Source organism: Delphinapterus leucas, chromosome 7, assembly GCF_059928025.1.
Source record: "Delphinapterus leucas isolate spDelLeu-1000000601 "Yukka" chromosome 7, BTC_Dleu_Yukka2, whole genome shotgun sequence".
Lineage (NCBI taxonomy): Eukaryota > Metazoa > Chordata > Mammalia > Artiodactyla > Monodontidae > Delphinapterus > Delphinapterus leucas.
In genome coordinates this window covers 101082827-101104707 of record NC_143135.1, presented here as the reverse complement: position 1 = coordinate 101104707, position 21881 = coordinate 101082827, and the positions used below count along the sequence as shown (strand labels likewise).

Below are 21881 nucleotides of genomic sequence, written 5' to 3'. Positions count from 1 at the left end.
GTGGTTAAGAATCTGCCGGCCAGTAATAAAAAATGAAATACTGTTACATGCTACAACACTATAAGCCTTGAAAACATTATCCTAAGTGAAAAAAGCCAGTCATAAAGGACCAGATATATGATTCCACTTATATGAAAAATCCACAATAGGCAAATCTATAAAGAAAGTAGCTTAGTAGTGGCTTAGGGCTGGCAGTGGAGGCGGTGGAGATGGAAAGGCACTTGTGATAAAAGGTGACAGCTCGTGGGTGCAGGGTTTCTTGCTGGAGTGATGAAAATGTTCTAAAACTGATCATGGTGATGGTTGCACAACTTTGAATATACTGTTGGGAAGGAAGGAAATTTTCCTCTACCCTTCTAGGTTCTTTTGACTGGTCTAAGAATTAAATTTACATGAGACAGAGTAATAGGACAAACTTAAAATTATTTTTGTATGTACAGGAACCCCACATACCTGAGAGATAAAAAGACAGAAAGCTAAAATAAGGTACAGTATATATGCCATCCTGAAATAAGAAACGGGATAAGGGCCAGAGGCCCTCAAGGACAGAAGAGTAATTCACGGGACAATAAAAAGAACAGGAAACACCGAATCTATACCTACATACGTTTAGAGCAATTCCTCTTTTTTTTTTAATTAATTTTTATTGGAGTATAGTTGCTTTACAGTGTTGTGTTAGTTTCTGCTGTACAGCAAAGTGAATCAGCTATACGTATATATGTATCCCCTTTTTTTTGGATTTCCTTCCCATTTAGGTCATCACGGAGCATTGAGTAGAGTTCCCTGTGCTATACAGTAGGTTCTCATTAGTTATCTATTTTATACATAGTAGTGTATATATGTCAATCCCAATCTCCCAGCTCATCACACGTACCCTTCCTCCCTTGGTATCCATATGTTTGTTCTCTACATCTGTGTCTCTATTTCTGCTTTGCAAATAAGTTCATTTGTACCATTTTTCTAGATTCCACATATAAGTGACATTATACGATATTTGTTTCTCTCTTTCTGGCTTACCTCACTCTGTATGACAGTCTCTAGGTCCATCCACGTTACAGCAATTCCTCTTGAAGACGATCTGAGGGCTGATTGAACAGCTATTGCACATAGAAGGACCACATAGAAACGGGTAGGAAAATGAAAACACTGTACCCATGAGACACCCCTCCCACCCCAGATGCTACGACTTGCAGGAGGGAGGGATATTGCTGGAAGGGGCCCAAGGGCAGACTCGCCAACCCTAGGACAAAGCAAAGAAACAGCAATTTAAAGAGCACCTAGACTATATGAGAAGGAAATCCATTTACTTACCCCAGAGCTACTGGTCTGGGAACTGCTGGAACCCTCTCCAAAATCGGAGGCACCAGCCAGTGCATTGTTTGAGTCCTCACAGGCCTCCCCTCATCTAGGGCCCACTCCAACCCCAGCTGCCCCACCAAGAGGCCTCAGCCAGGGACTGCCCCCAGCCGGGGTCTCTTCCAGTGTCAGATGCCCTGCCTGAATTTGATCCTTCATATTTTCAATATCGTGAAATCTATCCAAAAGTTCCTGAATCATGTGGGGTTTTTCCCTGGAGACAAGCAACACAGTTACATGCTTTGCTCTCTGTGAGTCAGCTGAACAACAGATGCACATGTTACTTTGAAAGACATAACATGATCACTGGTCATGATAAGCCATCAGTTACCTACATAGTGATTTGGATTTGTGGACTGAAGGTCTAGTAGTAAGTTCATATTTTATGCAATTACTCACAGTTCATATACCGTGGTAATCAGAATTTGAACTATGTCATGGAGGGACTGGCATTATTTAACTAATGCATGGTAACTGAAATACGTGCATATTGGGTGTGTGCGAAGTGAGGACTACCTGCATGTATTTTCTTCACAGTTGCCTTCAGTTCATACCCATTCTTCCTACCTGAACCCACAACAATCTTCCTGAGTGAGATAAGTCATCACCACCTCCACCCCAAATAGCACCCTGACTTCTGCGTGGTCTCCGTCTACCTTGCCCACCCTCCAGAGCATCCTGCGCATGAGCACCCATGTCTCTGCCTCAGTCCATGGTGGGGTGAAGTGAGGCAGGAAAAAGGTCAGGGGACTCAAGGCTTTGAGTGTGTCAGGTCCTCAGCAGACATCATGAGGACACCATTAGCAACATATTGTGGCTATGTTGCTGGGAGAGTCTGGGAGACTCTGAGAGAGTCTAGGAGAACATTTCCCCAGACTCCCCTGAAAAACAAAAAGTCTCATCAACTGAGGGTTTACTCTGAGAGCCTGTGACATCCCCTGGAGTGGGGAGTGGGGTGGAAGAGCACTGAGCTTATCAAAAGACACTGATAGTGGACCTGCTATGCCAACAAGTGGCCCCTGCCTCCACTGAGAGCCAGTATAAGGCAAAGCCCCAGGAGAGCCGGGCTTTGGAGCAGCAGCCTGCTTAGGGGACCTCTTTCCGAGGCCAGTGGACAGACTGCTAGGGCTGAGTGTGGTTCTGTCCTGTCTCCTGTGTGGTGAGTACTGGGTGGGTGGGAAGTTTTGTAACCTGGTGACTCTGGTAACCTGGTAAGCTGGCTCAGCGGCTGGCCACCCAACGAAGGTTTGCCTCTTGAAAGCCATGTACTGCATTTTCATTATCTTTTTGTAAAATACATTCTTAAAAAATAAAACAAAACACACACACAAAAAATTATAACAGAGTGATCAACTCACCCCAGGTGGCCCTGGGACTTTACTGACTTTGGCACTGAAAGTCTCACATCATGGTAAACTCCCTTTTCTCAGACAAATTTGGGATGGTTAAACATTTATGTATGTGAGAATAAACCTGGAAGTATAGAGACTAAAATATTTATATTGATTAACTCTGGTTAATAGATTATTGTTTATTTTAATTTTATTATACATGACCTTATATCCTTTTTTTTTTGAAGTCCAGAAAAGTGTGGTTATATTCACAGCATAGTAATGGTAGCAATACTTCCTATGGACAGTGTACTTTCTTTTTTTTTTTAATTTTTATTTTTATTGAAGTATAGTTGATAAACAATGTTGTGTTAGTTTTGGGTGTACAGCAAAGTGAATTTGAAAAAGTATAGATACATGTATATGTATAATTGAATCACTTTACTGAAAACCTTATATACTTTTAAATCTTTTCTACAGTGACCATGTTTTATTTGCTAAACAGGGAAATTGGGGGAATTATAAAAGTCACTTTAAAACAACATCAATTCCATTCATTGGTCCAGGCTTCATCATCATTAGCCCATCCCTGAATCTCCTGGTTAGGACCAAACCCAAATTGACCTGTATAGGCTGGAGAATTTGGGTTTGTGGTTGTTTCTCTTTGAGGTGAGCTCTTGTGTTGGAGCAGAGAAATAACCAGACCCAGACTCACCTGTCTTCCAATTCTCTCCTTTGTCATTCTCATTATTTTTAAAAGTCCATGAAAAACATTATCTGAGCATTAAATATTTATTTGTTGAAGCTTACTTATGAGAAAGAAAATGTTTTAAACTATTATAAGCACACTAAGTAAAATGGGGAAAGATTAAAAAATAGATGTAATAATAATGTAAATAATAGAAATATTCTTCATTTTTACATCAAGCCTAGTTTTAAAAAAAGGGGTGGGGGAGAAAGAAGGAAACAGCAGAAGAGAGAAAGAAGGGAATGAAAAAGAAAATGAAACAGGAGAGACGTGAAACATGATAAAGATAGAGAAAAAGGGGAGGGAGAATCTAAAGGAAAATTAAAGGTACAAACAAGGAAATAAAAAGATGGATGAAAATAGAGATTCCTAAACTCATGAGGTAGACTTTCTGCACTAATGCAAGGAAAGGAAAAAAGATGGCAGAAATGTCTTTGTCTAAAAACATGCTGGGGGCTTCCCTGGTGGCGCAGTGGTTGAGAGTCCGCCTGCTGATGCAGGGGACACAGGTTCATGCCCCGGTCCGGGAAGATCCCACATGCCACGGAGCAGCTGTGTTCTCCTTGAGGCGTTTTATGGTGTCGCGTCTTACATTTAAGTCTTTAAGCCACTTTGAGTTTTTTTGTGTATGGCGTGAGGGAGTGTTCTAACTTCATTGATATATACGCGGCTGTCCAGCTTTCCCAACACCGCTTGCTAAAGAGACTTTCTTTTCTCTATTGTATATTCTTGTCCCCTTTGTCAAAGATTAATTGACCACAGGTGTGTGGGTTTATTTCTGGAGTCTCTATTCTGTTCCACTGATCTACCTGTCTGTTTTTGTGCCAATACCACACTGTTTTGATTACTGTAGCTTTGCAGTATTGTCTGAAGTCTCAAAGGGTTATGCCTCCAGCATTGTTCTTTTTCCTCAAGATTACTTTGGCAATTCTGGGTTTTTTGTAGTTCCATATAAATTTTAGGATTATTTGTTCTAGTTCTGTGAAAAATGTCATGGGTAATTTGATAGGGATCTCATTAAATCTGTAGATTGTTTTGGGTAGTATAGCCACTTTAACAATATTAATTCTTGCAATCCAAGAGCGTGAGCTATCTTCCCATTTCCTTGAATCATCTTCAGTTTCCTTTATCAGTGTTTTATAATTCTCAGCATTAAGCCTTTCACCTCCTTGGGTAAGTTTTTTCCTAGTTATTGTATTTTTTTTAATAAAATTTTAAACAAGATTTTTTTTTTTTTTACTTTTCTGATATTTCATTGTCAGTGTAAAGAAATGCAACAGATTTCTGTATATTAGTCTTGTACCCTGCTACCCTGCTGAATTGGTTTATCAGTTCTAATAGTTTTTGTGTGGCATCTTTAGGTTTTCCATATAGAACATCATGTCATCTGCATATAATGACAATTTTACCTCTTCCCTTCCAATTTGGATACCTTTTATTTCTTTTTCTTGTCTAATTGCTGTAGCTAGGACTTTCAATACTATGTTGAATAGAAGTGGTGAGACTGGGCACCCTTGTCTTTTTCCAGAATTTAGTGGGAAGGCTTTCAGCTTCTCACCATTGAGTATTATACTGGCTGTGGGTTTGTCATAAATGGCTTTTATTATGTTATGAAATGCTCCCTCTATACCTACATTGGAAAGAGGTTTTTTTTTTAATCATGAATGAATGTTGAATTTCTCAAATGCTTTTTCTGCATCTATTGAGATGATCATGTGGTTTTTGTCTTTTCCTTTGTTGATGTGGTGTATCACATTGATTGATTTACATAATTTTTAAAAAATTATCTTATTTTATTTTTGGCTGCGTTGGGTCTTCGTTGCTGCACATGGGCTTTCTCTAGTTGTGGCGAGCGGGGGCTACTCTTTGTTGCAGTGCGTGGGCTTCTTGTTGCAGTGGCTTCTCTTGTTGTGGAGCACGGGCTCCAGGCACGTGGGCTTCAGTAGTTGTGGCACACAAGCTCAGTAGCTGTGGCTCATGGACTCTAGAGCGCAGGCTCGGTAGTTGTGGCGCACAGGCATAGTTGCTCCGTGGCATGTGGGATCTTCCCAGGCCAGGGCTTGAACCCGTGTCCCCTGCATTGGCAGACAGATTCTTAACCACTGTGCCACCAGGGAAGCCCCAATTTACATATGTTGAACCATCCTTGTGACTCTGGAATGAATTCAACTTGATCATGCTGTATGATCCTTTTTACATGTTGTTGGATTTGGTTTGCTGTTATTTTGTTGAGGATTTTTGCATCTATATTTATCAAGAATATTGGCCTGTAATTTTCTCTTTTGGTAGTGTCTTTGCCTGGTTTTGGTATGACAGGTGGCAGGAATATACAATGAAGAAAGGACAGTCTCTTCAATAAGTGGTGTTGGGAAAACTGGACAGCTACATGTAAAAGAATGAAATTAGAACATTCTCTAACACCATATACAAAAAAAAAAAAGAAAAGAAAGAAAAAACCTCAAAATGGATTAAAGAACTAAATCTAAGATGGGATACTATAAAACTCCTAGAAGAAAACATAGGCAGAACACTCTTGGACATAAATCACAGCAATAATTTTATGGCTCTGTCTCCTAGGGTAAAGGAAACAAAAGCAAAATAAATAAATGGGACCTAAATAAACTTAAAAGCTTTTGCACAGCAAAGGAAACCACCAATGAAATGAAAAAACAATCTACTGAATGGGAGAAAATATTTGCAAATGATATGACCAATAAGGGATTAATATCCAACATATATAAACAGCTCACACAGCTCAACATCAAAAAAAAAAAAGCCATTGAAAAATGGGCAGAAGAACTGAATAGAGGAAATGCAGTTGACCAACAGGCACATGAGAGGATGATCAACATTGCTAATCACCAGGGAAATGCAAATCAAAACCACAATGATATATCACCTCACAACTGTCAGAATGGATATAATCAAAAAGAACACAAATTGGGAATTCTCTGGCTGTCCAATGGTTAGGACTCTGTGCTTGCACTGCTGAGCTAAGGGCCCAGGTTCAAGCCCTGGTCAGGGAACTAAGATCCCACAAGCCGTGCAGAGTGGTTAAAAAACAAACAAACAAACAAACAGAAAATCACAGATAACAAATACTGCACTACTGGTGGCAGTATAAGTTAGCGCAGCCGCTGTGGAAAATGGTATGGAGGTTTCTCAGAAAACTAAAAATAGATCTACCATTTGACCCAGCAATTGCACTCCTCAGTATATATCCAAAACAAACAAACAAAAACCACAAAAAACAGTAATTTGAAAAGATGCATGCACCCTTATGTTCATAGCAGCATTATTTACAACTGCCATGATATGGAAGCAACCTAAGTGTCCATCAATAGATGAATGGATAAAGAAGCTGTGGAATATATATACAATGGAATACTACTCAGCCATAAAAAAAGAATGAAATTTTGCCATCTATAGCAACATGGATGGACTTGGAGTATTTTATGCTAAGTGAGGTCAGTCAGACAGTGAAAGACAAATACTATGTGACATCACTTGTATGTGGAATCTGAAAACTACAACAATCTAGTGAATATAACAAAAAAAGAAGCAGACTCACAGATATAGAGAATAAACTAGTGGTTACCAGTGAGGAGGGGAGGAGAGGCAATACAGGGTGTGGGAGAGGGAGGTACAAACTATTGGGTATAAGATAAACTCAAGGATGTATTGTACAAAATGGGGAATATAGCCAATATTTTGTAATAATTGTCAATGGAAAGTAACTTTTAAAAATTGTATAAAAATTTTTAAAAATTAAAACAAATTGAAAACAAGAAATGTAAAAAATAAAAACACACCAGCTCTTGGTTTTATTGATTTTTTCTATTTCTTAATCTCTATTTTATTTATTTCCTTTCTGATCTTTATTATTTCCTTCCTTCTGATGACTTTAGGTTTTGTTTGTTCTAATTTTTCTAGGTCATTAAGTTAGGTTGTTTATTTGGAATTTTTCTTGTTTTTTTGAGGAAAGCCTGTATCGTTATGAACTTCCCTCTTAGGACTGCTTTTGCTGCATCTCATAGGTTTTGTATGGCTGTGTTTCATTGTCATTTGTCTTGAAGTATTTTTGATTTCCTCTTTGCTTTCATTGTTGACCCATTGGTCTTTTAGTAGCATACTGTTTAGTCTCCATGTGATTGTTTTGTTTCTCGTTTCTCTTTCTGTGGTTGATTTCTAGTTTCATGACATTGTAGACAGAGAAAATGCTAGAAATAATTTCTATCCTCTTAAATTTGTTGAGCCTTGTTTTGTGCCCTACTATGTGGTCTATTCTAGAGCATGTTCCATGTGCACTTGAAAAGAATGTGTATTCTGTTTTTTGTTTTTTTTGTTTTTTTAATGTAGTGTCCTGTAGATATCAATTAAGTCTAAGTGTTCTATTGTATCATTCAGGATCTCTGTTGCCTTACAGATTTTCTGTCTGGAAGATCTGTCCATTGATATCACTGGGTGGGGTGTTAAAGTCTCCTGCTATTATTGTCTTCCCATCAATTTTTCCCTTTACCTCTCTTAGTATTTGTTTTATGTGTTTAGGTGCTCCAATGTTGGGTGCATATATGTTAACGTGTATGATATCCTCTTCTTGTATTGATCCTTTTATCATTATAATAGTGTCCTCCTTTGTCTATCTTTATGACCTTTGTTTTAAAGTCTATTTTGTCTGATATGAGTATTGCTACCCCCGCTTTCTTGTCATTTCCATTTGCATGAAATAGTTTTTCCACCCCCTTTCTTTCAATCTATATGTGTCTTTTGCCCTAAAGTGGGTCTCCTGTAGGCAGCATATTGTAGGTTCTTGTTTCACTATCCAATCTGCCACTCTGTCTTTTGATCAGAGCATTTAGTCCACTGTCATTTAAAGGAATTATTGATAAATATGTATTTATTGCCATTTTAAACCTTGTTTCCCAGTTGGCTTTGTATTTAATCTTTGTTCCTTTTTTCTGCTTTTTGTTTTTCCTTTTGTGATGTGTTGATTTTCTTTGTTATTACACTTGAGTTCCTTGGTTTTTGTGAGTCTATTGTATGTTTTTGGTTTGTGGGTATGTGGATTTCAAGCATGTTAACCCATAACTATATTTACTTGTTTTAGACTGATAGCCACATAAGCTCAAACACATTCTTAAAGGTCTACATTTTCTTACTACTCTCCCCCTCATTTTGTAATTTTTATGTCCTATTTTACATCTTTATGTTTATCCTTTTGCTCTTCCTTATAATCACTTTCACAAAGTATTCAATTGTTTCTTAATCTATATAATGGCTTATATAAGTGATCTTCAATACTTTTATAAACTTGCCTTTCCTATTGTGATTTTCCCTTTCCTATAGATTCTTGCTTCTTTTCCATTTAGAGAAGAACTTTCAATATTTCTTTTAGGACATGTATAGTATTGCTGTATTCTTCTAGTATTTTCTTGTCTGAGAAATTTTTTCTCTCTCCTTCTATTCTAAATGATAATCTTGCTGGGTATAGTATCCTAGCTTACAGGTTTTTCCCTTTCAGGGCATTAAATATATCTTGCCACTCCCTTCTGGCCTGCAACATTTCTGTATAGAAATCAGCTGATAGCCTTATGGGGTTCCCTTGTAACTAACTCTCTGTTTTTCCCATACTGCCTTTAGAATCTTTTATCTTTAAATTTTGCCATTTTAATTATGATATGTCTTGGTGTAGGTCTGTTTGGGTTCATCTTGTTTGGGACTCTCTGTGCTTCCTCTACCTGGATATCTATTTCTTTCTTTTGGTTTCACATGTTTTCAGCCATAATTTCTTCAAATACATTTTTGATCCTCTTTTCTCTTTCTTCTCCTTCTGGAATCCCTATTATGCATAGGTTGGCATGTTTTATATTATTCCATAGATCTTGTATGCTGCTTTCTTCTTTTTTTTTTTAATTTGTCTTTCTGTCTGCTTTTCTGATTGGGTGATTTCCATCATTCTATCTTCCAGATCACTTATTCGTTCTCCTGCACTATTTAGTTTGCTATTTATTGCCTTTAGCTTGGTTTTCATCTAGCAATTGAATTGTCTAATTTTGATTGGCTCCTCTTTATAGTTCTAGTTCCCTGTTACAGTGATCCACTTTTCTATCAATAGCCCTTTCTAATTCCTTTAGCATTTTATTATGTTCTTTTTGAACTAGGAGTCTGATAGGCTGGAGAGGTCTGTTTTATTGTTTTTTCTTTCAGGGGATTTCTCTTCTTTTAATTGGGAGTAGTTCCTCTGGGTTTTTTTTTTTTTACTATATTTCTCTGACTCTATTAATTTGGGAGAAACAGTTATCTACTGTGGACTTGAAGGTCTTATATGAGGGAGAGACCCTGTATAGCATGTAAGAGTACAATATTTTGGGTGCAGGGGTGTTTTGGGTATGGATGCCTGCCATATCTTTGCTCAGAGTGTGCTGGCTGTTGGTCCCTTGATAGGGGGTGTGTTCGGTGTTGTGGTGACCAGAGTCTGCACTAGATGTTGGGCAGGGCCTCCTCTTTGATCTGTGGTTGTCATAGCCCTTTAGGGGACAGGGTCTGCTCCCCACTTGTTGGAGTAGAAGCTCCCAGATCTGGTTCTAAGCTTCATAGTGAGATAGGTGGGACTGGATTGCTCCCTCTAAGAAAGGAGCCGCTGAGTGTTCCTCTGCAAGAGGTGTTCGCTGGGACCTGTGATTCTGTGATGTTGCCTGCCACCTGGTGTGCATGCCCACAAAGATCACTGTTGCTGGCACTGCCATCAGGGGCTGCCTCCACATGGGAGCTCCAGTAATTGGCTTGGAGCTCCCTTAAGCATGCATGTGTGCTCACAAAGCTGCTGGTGTGAAAACTCACTGGCACTGTGTCCCCTGAGCCCACAGTTAATCAGCTCAAATGGCCCTTAGGCATGCAGTCCTGGTCCCAATATCCACCACAGCAAGAACCCGCCTGAGCTGTATCCCAGCACCTGCAGTAGGATTGGTGGTAATGGGCTCAGATTTCAGCCCTGCGTCCACATGTGCCCACAAAATTCACAGAACCCACAGCTGCCAGAGTCTTTGCTCCACTGTAAGCATGCTGATAATGAGGCTGCTATGCAAACCCATGTCCCTCCCTTCCTGTGTTGACATGGGATTCCTATGGAGGACACACACTCCATCCTGCACATGCCCCCAGTTGCAGCCCAACTGCACTCCAGTCCCCATGACCTGTCTCTGTGCAACCAACCTGAGTCCTCTCCCTATGCCCGTCCAGTGAACCCCCAGTTTCAGCACCCAACCACTGTGCACACCAGCAGGCGTACATCTCAGGCTGGGATGTGTGGTGATGTGGCCAGGACTGTCTGTACTGGTCTCTCTCTACCCTGTGGGGCTGCAGGCCAGCTCCTACACTCTCCTCTCAAGCCTCTGAAGCTCCTTACCTGTCCTGGCATAACTCCCAGCCAGTGAAGGAGGTTCCCAGGGTGAGGGAACTTTTCCTCTTTCAGACCTCCCTCCCTGGGGCGCAGGTCCCATCCCAACTCCTCTTCTTCTCCCTTTTCCCTTTGTCCTACAATTTGTTTTCCATGTAAGTAGCCTCTGTGGAGAGGATGGACACTAAGGAAATGTACTACTTTGAGGAGTCCAAACCTCATTTCAATAGGACTTGATAACATTATTCAAAGGTGAATTTAACTCAAAGATACATGCACCCCAATGTTCATAGCAACACTATTTACAGTAACCAAGACATGGAAGCAACCTAAATGTCCATTGACAGAAGAATGTATAAAGAGGATGTGGTGTATATATGTATAATGGAATATTACTCAGCCATAAAAAAGAATGAAATAATGCCATTTGCAGCAACATGGATAGACCTAGAGATTATCATACCAAGTGAAGTAAATCAGACAAAGACAAATATATGATATCACATATATGAGGAATCCAAAAAGTGATACAAATGAACTTATTTACAAAACAGAAACAGACCCACAGATATAGAAAACAAACTTATGGTTACCAAAGGGGAAAGAGGGGAGGAATAAATTTGGAATATGGGATTAACAAGATACAAACTACTATATATAAAATATATAAACAACAAGGACCTATTGTATAACTCAGGAAACTATATTCAATATCTTGTAATAACCTATAATGGAAATGAATCTGAAAAAGAATATGTACATGTATAACTGAATCACTTTTGTGTACACCTGAAGTATTGTAAATCAACTATACTTCAATTTAAAAGTTAAAATAAAAAAAAAAGAATATTAAGCCCAGCTCCAACATCTGGGTCTATTTGTATATCGTTCTCCACTGGTTAAACTCAGGGACCCTTCTCTATCCCCCACCACTTGGGAAGATGCTTGATCTACATGTTCTCACTAAAGTCCTCAGTGGAGGGAGAGGTTAGATCTGTGCTTATGAACAGATGAAGATCCTCCTGTTACCCATATATGTCTGTGTTTGGCTTGAGCCACCAAATGATAAAAACAAATCCCTCTCATTGATTCTCAGCTCTGCTTCTAAACCCCCTTCCATCCCTCCCTCCCTGCGCTGAGCACATATTTTACCTCCTAATGTTTTCTCTCTGTGTCAGATATCAGGGTTTTTGGTGTAATTTTTTATGGAAGGAAGAGACATGGAACTAGTACATGGAAACTGATTCAAGGGCTGATTGGGTTGGGGGCCAGTGAGTCCAGAAGAAAGAGAGATGATTGTAGAAGACAATATATAGTCTTAATAATCTATTAATCCTTTAATAGTCCCAAACAGCCTCTAGTCAGTTGTGTAGGTTCCATATTTGCCAGACAAACTGTTTGATCCCAGCCATGATTCTCTTGCCCTATGTCTTGCTGGGTTCTCACTCATAAGCGTGTTGACAAAGAGAAGATGAAGGAGACATTGGAAGCAATTAAGCCATGTTTTAGGAAGAAAAGAGAAGTCATCAGTGAAATGCAAATCAAAACTACCTTGGAACCCCCATACATCATAGGAATATAAAATGGTGTAGCCACTTTGGATAACACTTTGGCAGTTCTTTTAACTTTTTTCAGAAAGTTAAACAATGAATTACCATATGACATAGCAATTTCATACCCAGGTATTGGTGAAATAAAAATAGTTTTAAGGCAGAACAAGAAAATCTTTAAACATAAGATTCTGTCTCTATCCATTTGGGCCACTACCCCTCTTTACTGTGCATTGTGCATCCACATTATACATTAGCCAGATCTCCTTAGAAGACACAGGAATACCTGCTTGACCGAAAACAGCAATTTTCTCCTGGCATCAGCATGGTAACTCCTTAGGAGATAACATTCCTTTCTCAATCCTGTAAGGGGTCACAATGACCCACTACTGGCCTTGTAAGTGCAGATCTGGACTATGTAAACTATCCATATGTTACTTTGATATATAATCTGTTGTCTCAAAAACGTATATAACTGTGCTTTGATCTCTAATGGGTGGAACAGTTCTTGGAGATTTCTGAAAGAGTGTTTCCTGGGTTATAATCCTCAGGTTGGGTTGAATAAAATTCCCCATTTCTTTCTTGGATTGACTATCAATTAATTTTTTCATTGACAGTATATACCTAAGAGAATTAAAAACAAGCTGACACAAAAATTTGCACACAGGTGTTCATAGTAGCATAATAGGCAAAACGTGGAAAAAACCCAAATGTGTGTTAACTGCTGACTGGCTAAACAAAATATGGTCTATCCATACAATGGAATACTATTCAGCAATAAAAAGAAATGATATACTGATACATACTTGTCTACTTAAAGAAAAATGTACAACATAAGAGTTGTGAGTTTGTGTTTTATTTAGCGACTTACTGAGGACTATAGCCTGGGTGACATCCTCTCAGTAACTCTGAGGAAATTACACAAAAGAGGCAGAGGAGAAGCCAGTTTATATGATTTTTGGCTAAGGAATATGTGTATCCAAGCATACATCTTGGTGAAAGATTACTGCTAGGCACAAAGAACACATATCTCAAGTTAACGATTTTAGTGTTTTTCCTATGTATGGGAAGGTACAAGAATCTGGTGTCACTAAAATTCTTCCTGAGATATATAACTATCTAAGGGGCCTGCTTGTCCACAGCACAGGGTGCTCCATCTGTTATCATCTTAATTTCCTCTCAGAGTGCACTGTCGGTCAGCACTGCAGTGGGTTACAACTTAACTCTTGAGGAACCGGGTGGTGAGCAGTGCTCTCTGTTCTTCTTTGTTTACATGCCACAACATGAGGGAACATTGGAAATGAACAAACAATTAAATAGAAATGGATAAATGCTTTCAAATGTCAGCTGTGCCTTCATCTTTGGGTTTTCTGCATCCTCAAAAAACAAAAACAAAAAAACCCTTTAAAAAACCTTTTACAAATGTTGGAAAATTCAAGAGAAGAATAGTATTTTATAACATATGAAAACTATATGAAATTCAAATTTTAGTGTCCATGAGCAAAATTTTGTTAGAACACAGCCATGCTCATTTATTCACCTATTTTCTTTGGCTGCTTTTTGCTACAAATGACAGAGTTGAATAGTTACAAGAGACTGTATGGCTCACAAAGCCTAAAATGTTTACTCTCTGGTCCTTACAGAGAATGTTTGTCTATTCTTGCTCCAATAAGTAACTTTTGGATTGGAGAGTATTGTGAACTTTGGAGACAGATCGTCTGGGTGGAAATCTACTGCCACAGTTTTGGGAACCTATTATACCTCTCTAGGCTTTAGTTCCCTCATCTATAATATGGGAATAATAATAGTACCTCCCTCACAGAGCTGTGAGAGTTAAAAGATATAATACATACAAGAGTACTGCTTTTGATACCTGCAACTCACAATTATCATTGTTGTCTTATTATTGGCTGCATCACGGAAAGATATAAATGCTGAGAGCAGACACAATCATAAGGACTGGATACATTTTAGTGACATTCAACATCTTTGCACCTTTGAAATGTACCTTTGGGTGAAATATTTAAACATCAAGCATTGGTGGATGAAAAATGGGTACTTAGTGTGCCAGAATAAGATCACATATGCACTCTGCTTCTCATTCTAAAGATAATTCCACCACTCAGAATTATCTTCAGTCTTCTGTCTTTGCAGATGGACTTTCTCTGGTTCTCCATCACATGAATGAAGATGGGCACCCCATAGCAGCTGAGTTTCATATTACAGTTCTAATCACATTCAAAGAATTAGATTCTAAAATCCAATAACAAATTTGCCAGGAAAGAGAATTTTATTGACTCAACTTGGGTCAAGTGTCCACCACTGATCCAGTCAACCCACACCAGAGGAAAGTCTTCTGACGTCCACATGGTTTGCACCCTTGAGGAGATGTGTCTAAACGCACTCTCCCACCCAGCCTGTGGCATGTTTTCTGTGAATACAAAAACAAGCTATGGTGATCCGGAGACCATTATCAGGTGATAACCAAAAAACGCAGAAGGCTGCAAATAAGAAAAAGAGTTTATTTAGAGTTCTAAGAATTGCATTTTGGGAGGCACCGATTCGAATGGCAACTCAAATGTGCTCCGGGGGGAACAGAAAATAGTGGGGGCTTCTAAAGGCAAAAAAAAGATATTCCAGAGAAGTAACGAAAGTTATCTTTACAGAGCTACGATTGGTGCCGGCAGACTTTCAGTCACTTGCTGGCAGCACATTGGTTGCTAAGCTGTGGTCTCTAAGGAGTAAAGAAGACAAGTTCCAGGTGGTCTCAGGATGGATGGGTCCAAAGTTTATGTTGGGTTTAGGGATGGACGTGTGTAAGTTCCACTTCCTTAATAGCCTCCCAACTCCATCTTAAATCACTTTGACATAAGTGACTCCATTTTTAAAAATTTTTTTTTATTTAAGCCACTTAAGAGATTTGTGTTACAACACCTAGCCCACTCAACTAATCCATCATTTATGGACTCCACTCACACTTCTACTGTTTTCAGCTTTCAAAGACTCTCCCTCCTCCTTCAGTTCCTGCCCCCAGAACATGCAGAATCACAAATGCAGCCTTCCACAGATGCTGCCTTTTTAAGCAGCAATCAATGTGACATGATTAGGGCCTGAAAAGGGAGAAGGAAGCCTTGGACCTAGCTATGCCCATCAATCTTCAACCCAATTTGGTTTCAAAAATTATCCCTGGGGCATCTCGCAATGAAGGAAAGGAAAGGGGGGCTGAAAACAGAACGAGTCTGAGGCTGCTTCTCATAGGGGACCCATATTCAGATCACAGAATCTTGGAGACTGTGGTGGTTGAAAGGGATCCTAACTTAGCTTCATCCACCACATCAGGGCAAAAGCTGGGCCCTGTCTTTAGAACTTGTTGCAGAGAGGTGAGTCATGGCAGCACCTAAATTCCACAGTAACACTGAATTTAAAGAGCTTCATAGGAACACATAGGCTGCTACAACCCTGGTATCCATAGGAAATGGTGTCACCTGGAAAGGGACAGAGAAGAGGGCAAGTGAGGTCCCAGAACCCAGGCTGCAGGCCCATGGGTATGGGGCCCAGCATATCCTGGTATGCAGCTCAGTAAATATTCCTGAACGAAATCACAGGATCAATGCATCAACCAACTAATCAAGAATGAGGGGAAAATAGCACATCCCATGGAGGACTCATGCTCTTGGTAGGGTGAATGTCTGCCTCCTGGGAATGAGATGCTGGAGGTAGGCCCCCTAATGGGCTCTCCTAAAATAGCTCTGCAAGCTCTGTATATTAGAGCTCAATCCATTCCCTCCACACAAGAGAAGGCAGAGAGGATGAATAGAAATTGCCCTCTCCACCCTGACCATTTCTCCCCCAATCTATGTCCCTAGTTCCCCAAAACCCCATCACAGTCAGGTCCCACTCAGAGGAATTTCAGCAGCCTAGTTCCAGTTACCCTCAGGAGCTAAACTCCCTACTTTGCTTACAGGTCACCATCCCAATTAATAGCGAGTGGCAGCCCAGTACCACAACGAGATGAAAATGTTTCACTAGGTTAAGAAAAGAAAACCAACCCCTTTTCTATGCAGTTCCTACTCCCAGGGTTCCTGAGGGGTCACTTCCCTGAGTCCTACAGGCACCCGGCCTTGTTCTTGGGGCCCAGGCTCTCATGGAGTCCCATGGAGGGTTCATACTATCCCCCCACCCTGAACACCCACTGCCAGCCCCTAACCTCTGGCAAAGGTCACCCAGGAGACTTCTCAGGCCCCACCTACCTTCGTAGACCTTCCTCAGGAAGCACTGCTGGCTGCCTTGAGTCTGGCAGAAGCTTCCCCTGTTCTCGCAAACCCCGCTGGCGTTGACTCGGTGACACTGGAAACATTCTAGAGCTGGAAAGTCAAAGCAGCATCATAAGGCTCTTACGGCCCAGCATCCCGGCTGCTCAGGAGGGAGCACACCTGTGACCCAGGTGCGCATGGACACTGACCGGCTCCCAGCGCCTGAGGAATGTGCTGAAAGCAGGTCATTTCTCCGTGCTTGGCTTGTACCTGGGAGGAGGCGTGCGCGCCTCTAGGCACAAGGTCTGCACCTGAGCACAGAGGGCTCTGCCTGTCCTCCCAGGGATGGGCTGTGCTGCTGGAGGAATGAGGTCGAGCCCTTCACTGCAGCTCCATTGACCCCACTTGCCAACTGATTATCACCCCAACACCAAGGGGCACCATTGAAAATGTTCCATGTGAATGGCATCTGCAGGAGCAGAACAGGTGATGGTTGGAGTTGCGAAGGAGTCAGCACTGCCCACCCCTGCTCCGTCCTGGCTGCAGCTTCACAAACCCTCCCCTCACCCTCCTTCACACAGAGCCCCACCCTCCACTCTCCCTTTCATCTGAGGAGTCGGGCTCCCAGGAGACGCCAGGACTCAGCCTAAAAGGAGAGCTGAAGGGGGCAGGTAGGGGAGAGAAAGGACGGGTGGGAGGAGGGGGATGGGAAGTAAAAGAGAAGATCGGAAGTAAGACAGTGAGGCAAGCCAGGGGGAGATTGAGGAGAGGAGGAGAGGAGGAGAGGAGGGGAGGAAGGGAGGGAGGAAGGGAGGGAGGAAGGGAGGGAGGGAGGAAGGGAGGGAGGAAGGAAGGGAGGGAGGAAGGGAGGGAGGAAGGGAGGGAGGAAGGGAGGGAGGGAGGGAGGGAGGGAGGGAGGGAGGAAGGGAGGGAGGAAGGGAGGAAGGGAGGGAGCTTCCGGACAAACACTTGCCCTGGAGCCTCCTTCTTGGGATGAGCACCCAGTGGTCCCTGCGCTCCCTGCGTTTTTCACCAAACGTTGAGCACCTGACATCTGGGAGGCCCTATTCCATGTGTTGGGAATTGAGTGCTGAAGGAGCACTAAAACATGCATTCCACTTATTTAAACAATAAATAAATGGGGAAAATGACTGACAATGAAAAATAAGAAAGGTTATTTCAGGTCCTGGTGACTCGTGAAGATGATGAGATGGAGGAAACATGGAGGAGACAGCGTGGGGAGACCTTGGGGAGGCAGAAAAGCTTTCTCAAGGGTGATTTAAGCTCAAACCTGAATGATTTTTTTTTTAAAGCTGACTACTTAAACGGCTGGGAGAAGTTGGGAAACTGGTTCCAGGAAGATCCACAGGCAAGTGCACAGAAAGGTTCTGAGACGGAATTAGCTTGGCCAGTTTGAGAAACAAAAAGAACAACACAGGTAAAGTGGAAAAGGGTGAGAATATTATAAAATGGGACTGAAGAGGTCGGTAGAGACCAGACCATAAGCACGTATCTGCTTAGACCCGCACTGTTGTATGTGGTATCCACGGGACTTACATGGCTGTTGAGCCTGTGAAATGCGAGTAGTCCAAACAGATGGGCTGTAGGTCAATTTCAAACACTTAGCACACAAAAGAATTTTAATTGCTCATCAGTAACTTTGATGTTGATTACATGCTGAAATAATATTTTAGATGTATTGGGTTAAATAAAGTGTACTATTAAAGTTAATTTTACACATTTCTTATTTTTTTAATATGCCTACTAGAAGATTTAAAATAACATCTGTAGCTCAGCTTATATCTTATTTGGACAGGACAGTTTAGGCCATTGTAAGAACTGGGATTTTATTCAAAGTTGGAGGAAGCCATCAGAGGTTTTTCAATAGAGAATGACATTAACTGATCTATGTTTTGCAGTTTCACTATGTTTTTCTATTCACTGCAGGTGTGCAGACAATAGATTTTAAAGAAAGAGAAAGTAACAGAGGGCTAGGAAAGAGGGTGGAAACTGGAAGGAAGCCACAAGTCAACCGAATCCATGCAAAATGTGAGAAATTGAAGGTCAAGTATAAATGAAATGTTTATGTGGGAAACAGGGGCTGGGAAACCTCCAGCAGAACAAATAGAAGGCCATTTCAATGTGCTTGCCACGACCTCATCATTTTTTGTGTAGTTTAAATCTGAAACTATACATTTTTTAATTTACTCACACATTTTTATCTTGCAGTAAAGCTTTTCGCCTGGAATGAACTTTGAAAAGTGCACACTCAACAGAAAACTGAGCACGCAATTCTTCTTCCTCTAAACTTAATGATGACTGTATAACTTGAACAGCCTGTCTGTCAATATTTACCATCGCCCCTGGGCCTGTGCTGTCCCTGATCCCATGAAAACCTCCTAAAGATACAAATCTGCTTAAGAATTTCAGTGGCTCTTTTGAAAGTTAGTAGTTATTTGAAGAAGACTGTGCCCTGGGATGATTTCACTTGTGCAGCTGCAACAGAGGCCTCACGTATCACTGACTGAAGCAGGTGTAATTCCCGTCATCCTCCCCGTAGCCCTCAGCCTTCACCTCCACATGCTTGTGACTGCAACACTTGTGACTCTGATGTGGGGCTGTAGGACACATTCGCTGTGCATACAGGGCAGCTGGAACAGTGGAGAGCAGATGCCCCTGGGAGCGTCCCTCTCCCAAGAACAGATGGGGAATCGGTGGATGACTACTCCAACTGTCTCACCCATGAGTTGGATCCTGTACACTGTCCTCCAGAATTTCCAGCAGGATGGATTCCATTTGCCCACCATGGTGTCCAGCTTACTAACTTCATTGCATAGTCTGTCTTACTGCCCCACGCCCCTCCTGGTATTTCCTGGGATCACCTTCCAGACAGCTTCAGAGCGAAGCACAAGACAGGATGATGGATTTTCATTTAGATCAAATGTGTGTTCTTCTAAATTAATTTTTTATTTTTTTTATTCTGAGTATTCTTGTGCTTTTACAAAACAAACAAAACATTGACTATTAACAGGCTGATTCCATTTGCTGAAGAAGGACATTGGAAACAAATGATGCCTGTTAATGCCAATGATCATTCCAGTTTTCAATCAATCATGGAATCAAATAAAAGCTATGAAAGTATATTCTGTAGAAGGTGAAACACCTGACTTTTTGTGAATGCTATAATAAATTTAATTTAAAAGTCCACATAGAACATAAAATCATTTCTTTTTACTGTGAAAGAATAAATACAAATGCTGGTAGAATATAACATTGCAGCAAAAAAATAAAAGTTTTTACTTAATTGAGACCCAGAGAGCAAAAAATGCCCTGATAGTTGGTTTTGATTCACACATAATTCTGAATTGTGTCCTGTGTCCAAACCAGATAGTATATGAATATAAATAAATATATATGTAAATACTTTATATATTTTAATGTTATCTACTATAATGTTAGAATATATAATATATATAACATATAGAATATGTTATATTATGAATTATATATATGAAAAAATATATTTTATATATTATATATGTATGTGCACATACACACCCACAGATAAAATAACTGAACTGTAAAAGTTTTGTGATGTGGAATAAAAAATAGTCTTTAGCAAAATTTCTCCCTGCTCCTTGTCATCAAGCAGATCTGAAAATGGTTTAGCTTCTAAGGAACTACATTGTGACTCAATCTAAGTGTGCTACAACAGTAATGAACATTTTGTAAAAGGTCCTGCAAATGTCAGTTGCATTTTGGTCAGGTAGTAGATTTTGACTCCATTTTTTTATGTTTCACAGCTGGCAGCCTTGAAGTCTCTCCCCTGTGCCCCACATCTGGGGCTCAGGAGCTCCCTCCTTTACCACTGGTGGGCGTTTCAAACCACACAAGCCCCTACCTGAATGCAGGAACCCTTGCCCTGTCTGTCCCCCTCACCACCATAGAAATTTGAGTCTCCTTTCTCTGCTCCCTCAAGCCATCTTAAGACACCTGGCAGTAAGCCCTGCTCTCCCGAGAAAGCCTCATTAGGTAAGTAATAAACCTTTTCGTACGCTCCTGGTGCATATGTGACATCATCAGTCTTGACATCTGATCCAAGTTTGGGTGAGGGTCCATCCTGTTTCTACAGTATAACCCCAACAGTCTGAAATCTTAAAGTAGTCAACAAATGGAGTACCCAAGTATTTCAGCTTTCAAAAATGTTTAACCAGTTGAAGTTATGAAAAACAGACTTTCAAGCAAAAAGATATTGAAATGTATTCCTACGAAAGCAGAATGCCCCAGATTAAATTGTAAAATGTATATGGTCGTCTTATCTGTTGGACATTCTAATGTCAAGGCAAGCAGACAAAGAGTCAAAGAGAGAGGCAGTGCCTGGAAACATAACCTGCCACTCACCCAGGTTCTCCTCAGTCCCCATTGCCCTCCTACATGCTCCCCAGAGGGCTCACCTTGCAGGAATCTCAGCAGTGAGGACAGGACCACCAGCAGCAGCAGCAGGAGGCACTTACCCATCTCTGGATTTGGCCCCAGCGCCAAAGATTTACAGAAGGCAGGACAGAACCACAGGCCTTGAGAGCCTCTGAGATACGGCTTTATAATTCCAGGCTGGGAGGAGCAGCCAATGGCAGCCCAGGCAAAGGGCTGTACTTCCACAGACAAAGAGCAAACAGGGTCCCTGAAGGAACTGGGGCCCTGCATTCCTTTCAGCATTATTGGCCCTGCTCACCTCCACTGGCCCTACTGAGGGAGCCAAGTTATGTAAGAAGAGCTGGCTCTTTTGTGTCTCCATTTCACAATTGTAAAATGGAAGACTAGATTCTGACTTACATTGCCTAAGGATTTGGGAATTCAATTGAGTTAGTGATGTTTTATAATCTAAGAGGTTTGCCATATTGAAAGGAACTACTGAGGTACGGTGTGAACAAAAATACTCCTATTAAGGATACTCTCTTATTAAAATAAGCCTAGGGAAATAAACACATGCTTAGACTTTGTAAAGTGCAGGCTGGACACAAATAGATTTTGGTGGTAGTGTTACCAACCAGGGTTCCTGGCGTCCTTAATCAAAAGAAATTGATCAGAGGCCAGACAAGAAATTCAGGCAAGGTTTTATTGGCGCTCTGCTGCTGCAGGGGAAAGTGAGAACTAGCAACAGTTTCCCTTATTCACTCGCTCACTCAGAGGAGGTGAGCTGGTTCCTTACATGGGGTGAGGTAGGGGTGGGTCCAGGGGTCAGGCTGG

At 41.0% G+C, this 21881-nt stretch overlaps 1 protein-coding gene across 1 annotated transcript; it reads right to left on the bottom strand.

Moving 5' to 3' along the window:
- Positions 1-15694: 15694 nt before the first annotated feature.
- On the bottom strand, positions 15695-21152 carry LOC111165462 (protein PIP-1-like). The gene is made up of 3 exons (XM_022556150.2): positions 21089-21152; positions 16632-16745; positions 15695-15866 (listed from the first exon to the last, which is right to left on the bottom strand). The coding sequence occupies exons 1-3, from the start codon at positions 21150-21152 to the stop codon at positions 15742-15744; spliced, it is 303 nt and encodes a 100-aa protein (XP_022411858.2). The 3' UTR covers positions 15695-15741.
- Between the last annotated feature and the right edge of the window lie 729 nt (positions 21153-21881).

Bases quoted from the DNA above. Each gene is read 5' to 3' on its own strand.
- LOC111165462 (XM_022556150.2), bottom strand. From the start codon at position 21,152: ATGGGTAAGTGCCTCCTGCTGCTGCTGCTGGTGGTCCTGTCCTCACTG. The intron at 16,746-21,088 runs GTGAGCCCTCTG...TTGACTTTCCAG, and splicing joins ACTGCTGAGATTCCTGCAAG to CTCTAGAATGTTTCCAGTGT. The intron at 15,867-16,631 runs GTAGGTGGGGCC...GTCCCTTTCCAG, and splicing joins CCTGAGGAAGGTCTACGAAG to GTGACACCATTTCCTATGGA.